Source organism: Miniopterus schreibersii, assembly GCF_964146895.1.
Source record: "Miniopterus schreibersii genome assembly, chromosome: 4".
Lineage (NCBI taxonomy): Eukaryota > Metazoa > Chordata > Mammalia > Chiroptera > Miniopteridae > Miniopterus > Miniopterus schreibersii.
This window is the reverse complement of record NC_138105.1, coordinates 80,583,551-80,595,773: the sequence shown is the minus strand read 5'-3', so window position 1 is coordinate 80,595,773 and position 12,223 is coordinate 80,583,551. Positions and strand designations below refer to the sequence as shown.

Sequence of the window (12,223 nt, the reverse complement as noted above, 5' to 3'; positions counted from 1 at the left end):
GTGTTTGACCAGGTGGCGAAGTTGGCACATAAATGTGACCAATGTAATCACTCTGTGCTTGTTCACTGGCCCAGGTTTCCACGTATCACTGCTCCTTCCAGCACCTACTTAACATGCCCACGTTGACACTCAGCAGTCTGTCTCCTTGCAGTCACTGTGGACAATCCAATACCCTCCCCCCCTTGGTGTACTCATCTGCCCCCACAACTCTTCCATTTGGCAGTCCCTCTGCACACTTCCCTGAGTGTTTTTCAACCACTGGTTTGGCACAGTGTAAACTATTCACACTAATGGTAATTCTGCAACCACCCTTTGCACACTCATTCTATACCAACTTCCACTATTTGCACACCCTCTGCCATTTAAGCATTGTACACTTGCTGTGTAATTCAAAAGCTCTTACTCTCCAATCTCACACTTAGCCATTCAGAGTCACCTTTACCCACTCACCATGTGCAGTTCAACAACTAATCTATGCATGTACATCTTGCTCCATCCAGCTTTTACTTTAGCCCACCCTCTGGCATTTAACTGCTCTTTCCATGCTCACAAACTCACTTCACAGCCGTGTGTTGGTCAACAGTATCTTGTTACACACTCCCTGTGCAAGAGCCGCTCAGAACACTTAGATGGAGCCTGCAACTGAGGTACACGCCCTTGGCCAGAATTGAACCTGGCCCTTCAGTCCTCGGGCCAACGCTGTAACCACTGAGCAAACTGGCTAGGGCAGGGCAACATTTTGACAAGATGCAGCGCTGTATCATCTCGTCCCCTATATTACACTCTGCAAGCAGACATGCTTGTGCCTGATCCAAACTTCATTTTTGGCAAAAGAGAAACCTATCTTATGAGAGAAAAGTGACTTGGACCGATCTCCAAGGCATGCGTGGGCTCATGCCTTCCATTTGTGCCCATGGTGTGACTTAGAAATGGCAAGGGACCTTCCCACCACCGGCCACACTCAGCTAGCGAGGTTGGGAAAAGGGATATAAGATAATGGCCAAGGTTGGGTTAACGAGCTGTAGTATGGCCAGGAGTGCAAGCTACTCCTGGTGTAGTGACTTCCTCTCTCCTCTGGACAGGGGTCAGTCAGACCAGGTGACCAGACCATCTATCTGAGGCCTAAATGTGCCACTAGCCCATGTCTGACTCATAGGGGACCATTTTCAGCATCCTCATACCTCAGGCTCACCTTATCAGGCCAACTACCTCTCAGCTGTGCTGCACATTACTTTTTTTTAACTAAAATGTAAAGTCTAACATGAATATTAACTCAGGAAGTTAATTTTTATTATGTACTTAGGGGTTTGTGGGAACAATGTCAAGGGGTCCAAGGAATAGGGAGGCAGGTGCTTCTCAGATATGGGGCTTGTACTTCCATTGCAAGGTGATGTAGCTCACCTGCCTGCCCATCCCCCAGGGAGGGAGCAAGTGGTCAGTTCTGCCATCTGGAGGCGCTTTTCCAAATGCAGGTAACCTTCACTGGCTTCTTCAGAATGGGATAAACTGGGATTTGAGCTACATCACCCAGGAGGGCTTCTGATTCCTAAGTGATGTGATCTTCCAATTAGGTAGGTACCGAGGTGTGTTGGGTCAGTGAGTGGGGGGCTCCCCACACTATTTGGTGGGGACTCAAGATGCAGTTACATCCCCTTTGTGTTTCTCTTATTTAGGACCTGGTTTTACAGGTAAGACACAATAATAAGTGGAGCAATGTTCTTCCACTAGACAGATATATGAAGCAGATGGAGAACAATCTTCCAGCTGACAAGCCCTTAAGCGAGAGTGCAGGAGGGTGGGACAAATGTATAGCCTGCTTCTATTTGGAATTTCCTCCTCCCATGGCCTTATAGATTCATCCCTCCCCGCCCCCCTTTCCTGGCAGATCAATAAAAGAAGCAAACAATTTAGAAAAGGAGAGCCCCAATATTTATTTTTTGTTCAGGATATGACTTAACAGTTTTATTGCATTTACTGCTCCTCCGTGTGCAGGTGTCTACACAGGCACAGTAATCAGAATTATAAAACCTGTGGCTCTTCCACTGGGTTTGTGGCAGTAGCATAGGTGACAAGGAGCCTGGCTGCCTGCCGATGGACATGCAAATAGCAGGAAATGCCCACCTGGTGGCTTTGATCCAGCCACCACCACTCCACAGCCTCTGTGCTTTCTCGACATTGAGCCTGGCAGACGTATTACCAGTCTTCCAGGAACAATAAGAACATGGTTTTCGTTGCTTGAGGTTTCACAGCCAATGGTCACTCCCAATCCAGAACTCCAGGCCACAAATTTTCAAGGATATGCTGCTTCCATAGCAGCAAGCCAACTCCAGCTTCTGTTGACTCATCTGTTAATCAGGGATGACCAGATAATTGCAAGGCTATCTGGTTTTGTGGACTGAATTGTCTCCCCACCACCCAAAATTCATATTTACGTCCCAACCCCAGTACATCAGAATGTGGCCTTTCTTAGAAATATGGTCATTGTGGATGTTACTAGTTAAGACAGGAATATACCAGAGTAGGCATGGGGGCCCTGATCCAGTATGACTGGTGTACTTATAAAAAGGGGAAATTTGGAGACAGACAAGTACACAGGGACACCACATGAAGATGAAGGCAGAGATGGGGTAATGCTTCTACAAGGAACATCGACTGCCAGCAACCACCAGAAGCTGACCCTCACAGGGCTGACCCCCTGACCTTGGACTTCCAGCCTCCAGAACTGAGGCAATAAATGTCTGTTGTTCTAAGCCACCCTGTTTTTGGTACTTTGTTAAGGCAGCCCTAGCAAGTGAATATGAACAGCAGGCTAAGTTAATACGTATGCAGAACTTGACCTCACAGGAGGGTGTTTCCACGGCCCCTCACCCAAACAGAACCCCTCACTGGGACTGAGCTCCTCGTTCCCGGACACAATGGAACGGGCAGGGGAACTTAAGTGCCTTTTGAATGATGACAACTGCTTCTACCCTACAACCATTTACTGGGACCTTCAGGGTACAAAGAAGTGACATTTAGCAGGGTATGCAACATACAATTTAAAATGTGGGTATTGCCCTCGGTGTACTCAAAATCCCTAATAAGCAGCCACCATCATAAATAAAAGTATGACACAGTTCCCCTTCGCAAGCAGCTGTATAGCACCCTCAAGGCTTTTGACCCTGAAAGGGCTGCCTGATAACAGTGGGTGCTCCTTGGGTCAGCTGGTGACATGGCAGGATTGGTGCCTGGCCCTGCTCCCCACATGCACTTCCTGCCTCACTGCCTTTCTCTAGCCATTACCCTGCCCACAGCTTCTTGCTCTCAGATGGGAAGTGCAGTTACCCTGGAACCTCAGAATAGGGGTGGGAGGTTCAGACAAGGTATCATGGTAGTGTAGTGAGTTGGTGGTTAGGGACAGAACCCAAGGGGTCACCACATTTGGGGCAGCCATCTCTCAGCCTGCTTGGGAAGCGCTGGATGGGGCTCTCTCCCAACCCGAAACACCGGGCGAGTCCAAGCTGGTTACGCACCTCCCTCCCTGCTTTTTGGCACAGCAGAGACAAAAGAAATGCTCAGTTGGTCACTATCTCATTTCTACCTGAGAGCAAAGGGTGGGAAGGTGAGGTCTGTCCTGGGGCAGGTACCTCCCGGGGAGGGTCTGGCGTCAGTAAGAGTTGAGAGCCTGCTTGGAGCGGCGTTTCATATGCAGGCGCTGGTGGCGCAGGAGGTCGGAGTTGTGCAGGAAGCTTTTGACGCAGTACCGGCACCGAAAGGGCCGCGCCCGGTCCTTACCGTGCACGCTGCTGCGGTGCCTCGCCAGCTGATCAGGCCGCTGGAACAGCTTCCCGCAGTCATAGCACTGGATGCTCAGCCGGGCCCGGCCCTCGGCCAGCGGTGCATCAGGCCCCCCATCTGTGGACCCCGCCACCCCCTGCTCGCTCCCCATCACCGGCCGGGGTCCACTTTGCGGCAGGTGGATCCGCCTGTGGCAAAGCAGGTGCGAGTTGAGGCGGAAGCTCTTCCCACAGGCGCCGCACCGGAAAGGTTTCTGGGCCTCGTGGGCTTCCAGGTGCCCGTCCAGGTCCTCGCTGTCACTGAACAGCTCCCCACATACCGAGCACTCGTGCAGCTTCTCCTGCTCCCTGCGGCTGCGCAGGTGCCGGATGAAGTTGACCCTCCAGCGGAAGACCTTTCCGCAGTTGGGGCACACATAGGACTTCCCAGAGGTATGCACCTCGCCCCCAACTGAGGCGCCATTCTGCTGGGGGGTGGGGGTGCCGTGCTGCTTCCCCAAGGGGCTCCGCGGCTCATCTGCGCAGTAGGGACCCAGCTGGGAGTCTTCGTCCCCAGAGCTGGACAGGACGATCTCGATGGTCACCTCCTCATCCAGGCTGTTCTTAGGGGGCGGTGAGTCACCTCCAGCTGCAGGAAAGCAATGTGGAGGTCACTTAGCATTGATGCTGGAGTAGGTTATGACACTGGGTGGGGGCTGTGGGGAGAGGGTGAATGTATTTTGCATGTGAGAAGGCCGTGAACTTGGGGGACCAGAGGGTGGAGTGCTAAGGGCAGAACTGCATCCCCTAAAGTTATTATACTTAAGTTGTAACCCCAAATACCTCAGGATGTGACTATATTTGGAATTAAGCTCTTTCAGGAGATAATTAAGTTAAAATGAGATTATTAGGGTGGGATGTAATCCAACTGGCATCCTCACAAAAAGAGATTAGGAAACAGATGTGTGTAAGCTCAGGAAGAAGACGGCCAGCTACAGGCTGAGAGGCTACAGGAGAAGCTCCCCTTCTGATACCTGGATCTCAGACCTCCAGCCTTCAGTATTTTGAGAAAGTCAGTTTCTGTTGTTTGAGCTTCCCTAGAAGGTTGATACAAATGCATATGGGATGACAACCCTCAAGTCAGCTAAAGTGACCAAAAAGAGATGCCAAGTTTCTAAAAAGGGGACATAAACAACCATTAGTGCTCCTGTGGGCCATTCACACAACAAAGTTAGGAATTGCTACCAGATGAGGTGGGATTCCTAGATGTTCCCAAAACACCAGAGAAAGAGTAAATCCAGGGAGCTCTAAGCTCATCAGTGATGAGTACAGAAGGGAGTATGTGGGCTGTGTGTTGGGGACGGGGTCCCCTGAATTGGCTATTAGGATAATAGGGTAACAAGGAAGAGTTGTGATCTGAGTGCATGTTTGAATGTATATTAAATCATGTAATCCTCAATAATAACCCCACAAGGCAGCTCTGATTCCTATCGATTCCTACCTCTGTTTTACAGAAAACAATTTAAAGGAGAGAGAGTAAGTTGCCCAAAGTGTCAGGAGAATTGAGCTCAATCTGGATTGGGCCATGCTGTGCGTGGCCTGGGAATGGATAATGGATGGTTCCCTGTGAGCTAGAGGGACTGAGGAGAGAAGCAGGGAGGACAAGAAGCCAGATGTGAAAAAAGAAAAGACAAAGGCATTATAAAAAATATATTTTTATGTTAGGATGGAGGAGCTTTCTTGAAAGACATAAAGCCAGAAAGGAGATGAATATTATATTTTAAAACTGTGAAAAACAAATGTGCTAAAACAATACACATAGTTCTAAAAAAGAAACACAGGAAGAATTATGCACACACCCCACACTCTCCCAGACCCTCTTTACCTGGGCAGGTGCTCTGAGCAAGTGTCGTCTGCTCGCAGGCCTGGAATTCTGGTACCTGTAGCTCATCCCGTTTTCCTCTTTCCTCGACCTGGAATGGCTGGAGACTTGGAAAGTCTTTCCAGAGAAGAAAATGGAAAGGTGGATTTGTCATACAGCTGCTGCACTACCTGGAGGAGCATCTTAACAGATGCCAGGCTGTGATCCAAGGGCAGCCCTGGGCTCCCTTCTTGGGCAGCCACTCAGTCAATGTTTGTAGAGCAAAGAATTTGTAGGCAAAAAGGTTCTGAAGCTGGATGGAATCAGCATGAGTCCCGGATCTGCCCCATCTACTTGCCTGTGAGTAAGTGACTGCCATCCCTATGGTCATTTCCACTTCTGTGGTGGGATTTCCACAGGCCCCAGGGCCCCTCGCAAACACTGCATGAACACAGTCTGCACAGAGCCTGCCGGGCAGACGGGACAGGGAGCTGGCCACCCCAGAGGCCCTGCATGCTCATTCCAGGTGAGGATGCGGAGCCATACCTGATTGCACTGTGCCAGCTCTAGGTCCTGAAGGGGAAGCAGTGTGGGGCTACTGTTGATACTGTACAAAGGTTTTTGCCCTAAAGGAGCAGTGTCTCAAGACACAGTGGTTAAAAACATACACAAGAAAGCCCAGGTAGGGGGACTGGGAAATGCTGCTGCTGAGCTGTGCTGTTGTCAGCCAAGCCCCAGCACCCCGTGCCTCAGTTTCCTCATACCAGCAGTATGTGGTGGAAGGACTAGAGGATGAGACACCTGGAGGTACTGTGCCTAGTGCTCCTTCTCTACTGACCTATGGAGAATGTAACCTCACTTGTGGGGGGCCACTGGCTTGTCAGCACAGACCAGGTGCTATTTATAGCAGAGGAGAAAGAGATTTCCATTGTGTCCAAGTACCTGGTTGAGGGAATGAGAGCCCCACACCAGGCAAAATAAAAACCTACATTCTTTCTGTGAGGAGTTGGGGAGGAAGCAAGACGTGTTCTACCAAGACAGAGTCTGGGACTACAGAGGGATGCAGAGAGATGGCAGGGAGTGGCCCACTTCTGGCCGGCACCGCACAGTGACTCACCCAAGTAGGAGACCTGGGTAGCATCCTTCCCCTGGAGGTCCTGCAGCTCTGGAACACATGGCTCGTTCTCCTCACCCTGGGAGAGGTCCTGCTGGGTTCCTGGGTCATCTGTTCACAGAAAAGGGGAGGATACACATTCCTTAGTAACCTGGAGGGATGCAGGACAAGCCATGGCAGTGACAGGGCCATGCAGCGCTGCAGAGAAGCTGAAAGGCTTGAACAAGCAGTGAGGGCAGGGGAGGGAGCATACTAGTGGGGCAGCTGTCAGGCCCATGGGTTAGAAAGCCAGAACTTCAGAGGCCATAGGATCAGAATGATAGAAGAAAAGCAGATGCACAGGAACCTGTTATATTTGGTTTCATATGCAAAACAGCCAGTAAAAGCCTGATTTACGTGTGACAGGGACATGTGAGGGTCCCTCTACTAAGTGCCCTCAGGGTCACTGTGTGCAAGTGACCTGCTATCAGGGTTGGAGGGTGGTCAGCAAGATCAGATGTGGGCCCCCCAGCTCCCTGGTCTCAGGAGAGGGCAGAAGGAGGTCTTACTTGGAGGCAGTGAGACCCCGCAGTCCTCTCCAATGATGAACTCCCCGTAGAAGCCAGTCTGGGCAGGGTCTAGAAGGGACCAGTCTTCTTCTGAGAAACAGAAGATCATGTCCTCAAAAGGAGAAACCCGTTTCTGAAACCACAGAACAACAGTGACGCCTCAGTCCAGGGACAAGCTAGGGAAGGGTTGCTGCAAACAAGAGAGCCAGCTGGAGCTGAGGGTACAGCCCCGCAACATGTGTACATGGCAGGGAGAGAGCAGAAGGCTGCTCCCTTCCCAGCTCTCGCCTGGAATCCACCTTGTTCCTGTCTGGTTTGGCCGAATGCAAGCCATGATCTCTCTCTGGTGGCCAAGGGTGTGCAGAAACAGGCCCTCCTGCTTAGTGCAGGCAGGGTGCAGAGTCCCAGGCAGCCAGTGAAGACCATCGACACCACCAGGCTCAGCCCACCATACAACATGCCATTTCTAGAGTTTATTTTGCACACATGCAGTGTTAGGTCCGTACCAGCCTATGCACGGCAGCATTGATGATCATAGGTATTATATTATCAATACATATTGATCATAAAGACTGAAGACGAACTCTGTGCTGATCACCAGAGCACTGATTAACCCCAAGACATTCTGCCAGGTTTGAGCACACTCCCTGCCCGGAGCGAGGGCTTTCTCTGCACAGAGGAGAGAAGCAGCTGCGCACAAGGTGATCTAGGCTGTTCAGCGCACAGAGCGTCCAGAAGTCTGGATCGCCAGCAGCGCTGCAGTGGGACCTGGGGTCAGGCGTGGCCGGGAGACTTCTCTTAAACTTGAGTCAGACCATGGGAACGTGTCCAATTCATTTTAATTTAAAAAATGGTGACATGTCCCTATTATACCAGAAGGCCATAAAAATAGAGAAATTCTTTACAAAATGGAAACAGATATTTGCCATTGAAGCAAGAAGTTATTTGGGTCTTAAATGTCCTATAAATATTAATATGACAATAGAATGATAACAATAAATGTCACTGAAAAATTATTCACTTTGTTTGAAATAATCTGGGGTCTTTACTACCTGAAAGAATACGGGAGAAGGAAGGCGTGACTAAGGAGAACTCCTGGTCTGGCTGACTTTCTGTTCATACTGTCTAATCCCAGGACAGAAACACGCACCTCCACTAAGCACGTCACTGTGCGTGTTATCTTATATATGTGGTCGGAGGAACTGCCCACATGTATATTCACTGGATATTGGCTTAATGAGGCACAATAGTCATCAGGTGTGAATGAATCAAAATTATACTTTTTTTCGCCCAGCCGGGCATGGCTCAGCGGTTGAGCATCGACCTAGAATCCAGGAGATCGAGGTTCAATTCCTAGTCAGAACACATGCCCGGGTTGCAGGCTCGATCCCCAGTCGGGGGTGTGCAGGAGGCAGCCAATCAATGACTTTCTCATCATTGATGTTTCTATCTCTCTCTCTCCCTCTCCCTTCCTCTCTCTGAAATCAATAAAGATATATATTTTTTAAAAATACTTTTTTTGTCAGATGGGCAAAAAATATATTTTTTGGTGTGCCAGAGAATTTTAGTAATAGTTTGTGTGTGCCATGAGATGAAAAAGGTTGAAAATCGTGGCTCTAGATGATCATGTTACTTGGGTGGTTGCTCTGGGGCTGGGATCAGGTGGGGGTGGGGGAGCGCAGAGCTGGAAAAGGACAGTTTTCAACAAATATCCTTTGGACTCTTCCTCCCCTATGTACAGTTTTTTCACATTAACCCAGAGGCAGCAGAGAGCAGAACAATGAGCATAAAGGGCACAGAGCCCTTAAGGTCTTGCCTATTTGTCAAATTTTCCCGTCTCTCATATATGTTGGGCGGGCATGTTTACTCATCCCCTGGGTCCCTGAGGACTTAAAAGGCATCACAGTATGTTACCCCAACAAGTGTCCATGTAAATCTTCTAAGAAAAAGGTTATCCCCCACATCAGCAAATTTCCTATGGCACCATGGTTCTCAACCAAGAGGGACAGATTCTGCACGCAGAGGATATGTGGCAATGCTTGGAGACATCTGTCTGTCTCCACTGCCACTGGGGTGGGCACTACAGACATCAAGAGGATGGAGGCACGGACGCTGCTCAACACCCCACAGTGCCCAGAACAGCCCCATGTGACAGAACTGTCAGCCAAAATGTCAATAAAGCCGTAGTCTAGAAAATGCCCTATAACATCCAAAAAACTTAACATGGGTTTGATAATATCATTTAGCGTCCTTTAAACTATGAAATGGTATTACCTTTTTCAAAGAAAGGAATTATGAAGACTCCCACAGGTGACTGTGACAAGAAGATTGGAAATTGCTGGGTCAAAGCTTTCCAATGGGCCCTAGAAATCTTGCTGAACATAAATTGTGTGTCAATCACCAGGTGTACAAATGAAATTCAACAGTCTTATGTTAATAAGTCAATGGTTATGGGCTTACAAATACTTGTTTTGTTTTGCCCAAGCCCATCCGAAAAAAGATGAGGTTAAATGTAATGTTCCCATGGGTCCTTGGGGAAATTTCTGGACAATTATGGGAGAAAGTAACAGAAGTACACCCCATGACTCACTAATTCCACTCCCAGGACATTTTCCTAAGGAAATCATCAGGATGTATGCAAAGGTGTGTGTAAAAGAACATAGAAGGTATTGTTTGGTAGAATCACACCTCAGGTTTCTTCTTTCCGCCTTTTTCCAGTGTCTGAAGACTTAGCCTAAGCACAGATCATTTCAGTTTCATTGCAATTTGAAACAAAATACCCATGCACCCACCTCTAAGATATAAACACTATAAACAGGTTATAGTCTTTGCTTTGGGTGGAGTGGTGGGTGGGTCACAGACTGCAGGCAGTTGAACTCAATGAGCTTCTTCTGTCCCCAGTGTTTGGTGTTTATATTCAGTGCATGTCTTTTAAACTCTAACTCCATCTGAATATAGCCTGAAATGATGTCACAGCACTGTTTTGTATGGTTTTAAATGTTGAACTTGCCTCACACTCCCATTCTGTTTAAGACTTACTCACGGGCATATATGTAGGTCTAGTTCACTGACTTAAACCGATGTGTAGAATTTCAGTGTGTGGTGATTTCACCCATCCTTTTGTCAATAACGTTTAGGTTTTTCCCAGTACAGATATTCCTCGATCAAGATGGGGTTGCATCTCGATAAACTCATTGTAAATTGAAAATATCCTAAGTTGAAAATGCATGTAATATCACACCGTAGAGAATGGGTTGCTGACCCTTGTGTTGGCGGGGTTACAGGGACTGTGCTCAGTGCCCTTCCCAGCACCATAAGAAGGCACCCATTTGCATATGGTCAGCCCAGGAAAACATCCAAATTCAAAATCTGAAGCACAGTAAATTTCTAGTAAATGCCTATCACTTTCCTACCATGGTAAAGTTGAGCCATTGTAAGTCGGGACCGGCTGTACTTTGCTATTATAAGCAACAGTTCAATGAACTCTCTCATATGTCTCCTTGCCCATGTGCAGGTGTGTTTACAGGGTAGGAGAGTTACTGGACCAGTGGGGAAATACATCTTCACCAACATGGCACACTGCCACCCGGTTCTTCAAGTGGTTTTGTATGGTTTTAAATGTTGCCAGCACTGGGGCTGCCAAAGGTCTATGGTTCTGGCCCCTTGGAGGGAATGCAGCGATCACAGTCCTGAAACTACCCTTTCCTTGATGAACATCCCTCCAGGGCTTTATTGGCCAACAGAATTTTTCTTCTTTGAGATCCTCTGTTATATGCTTTGCTCATCTTTCTGCTTCCTAATAGGTTGCTTTTCCTATTTTTTAACCAGCTTGTTTTAAATTGTAGATACACCTCACTACTATAAAAGATAACATTATTTCAATTTTTATATTAAAAAATTCTAAATGTGTTACAATTGCTTAACAGTGGTATAAACAATCAGTAACATTAGCACTATAGGACAAACTGCAAGAAAATGTTTAACAAATTGGTATGGTGATAATTTTTATAAAAGAGCTTCAAAATCAGAAATGTGGTTTTGGAACAAAAATAGACCAACACAAAAGAAAAGAAAAAGTCCAGAAACCAAATTTGGCACACATAAAAGTTTAATCTACAAGAAAAAAACAGAACCCTAATCAATGGAGAAAGAGAGAGATGACTTTTAGCCAATGTATCTGATATAGTTGGTTGACTATTTAGAAATAAAACTAGATTCTGATCCTTGATCACAACTAACATAAAAATAAAAACCTTAACGTACCAAAAGAAAAAAAATGGCTTTCAGAGAATAAAAATAGAGGGACTGACTATATGAAGAACAATTGGCAGCTGTTCACATAAAAATTATAAATACCTACACTAAAACAGCATGAATGAAATTAAAGACCAATGACACACTGATTTAAAATATAGGTGCAGAGCTCTTATAACACAAGTAGAAGAGTCTTTCATTTCAATTCTTTTTTTTTTTTTAAAAAAAGAGGGAACTAAGAAAGTAAATATCTTAAATATAAGAAAAAAGTTCACATTCATTAGCACATAAAAATACGCATATAAAATACTTCTATGAATCACTGCTTTGATGAAGAATCAAAAAGTAAGGTGATGAAATTTCAACAATCATCTTGTCATTATATGTAAAAATGCGTTAGAAACATTTTAAACACCTTGGCCTAGAAGCTAAAATTCCTACAACCCAATCAGAAAATCCTCTGGAATCTTCAGAAAAGCTACTATGCTAATAAGTAAAATTAACAAGGTTGCTGGATAGAAGGTGAATATAACAAAATCAATTGTATTTCTATACAAACAACAACAAGAAGATGAAATATATTTTTAAAACCAGACCATTTACAATAGCATCAAAAACCATGGAATTCTTGCCAGGCCAGGGTGGCTCAGTGGTTGAGCATCGACCTATGATTTGGGAGATTGCAGTTCGA

At 46.8% G+C, this 12,223-nt stretch overlaps 1 protein-coding gene across 2 annotated transcripts in view; it reads right to left on the bottom strand.

Moving 5' to 3' along the window:
- Positions 1–3,642: 3,642 nt before the first annotated feature.
- The window catches only part of ZNF496 (zinc finger protein 496), a 34,210-nt gene continuing 25,629 nt past the window's right edge, over positions 3,643–12,223 (bottom strand). For both annotated transcript variants that reach the window (XM_081135018.1, XM_081135019.1), the window contains exons 7-10: positions 7,279–7,411; positions 6,734–6,841; positions 5,641–5,754; positions 3,643–4,404 (exon numbers count right to left, since the gene is read on the bottom strand). In XM_081135018.1, coding sequence (XP_080991144.1) covers positions 3,647–4,404; positions 5,641–5,754; positions 6,734–6,841; positions 7,279–7,411 — 1,113 coding nt within the window. In that variant the 3' untranslated portion in view covers positions 3,643–3,646. The remainder of the gene's footprint in view (positions 4,405–5,640; positions 5,755–6,733; positions 6,842–7,278; positions 7,412–12,223) is intronic.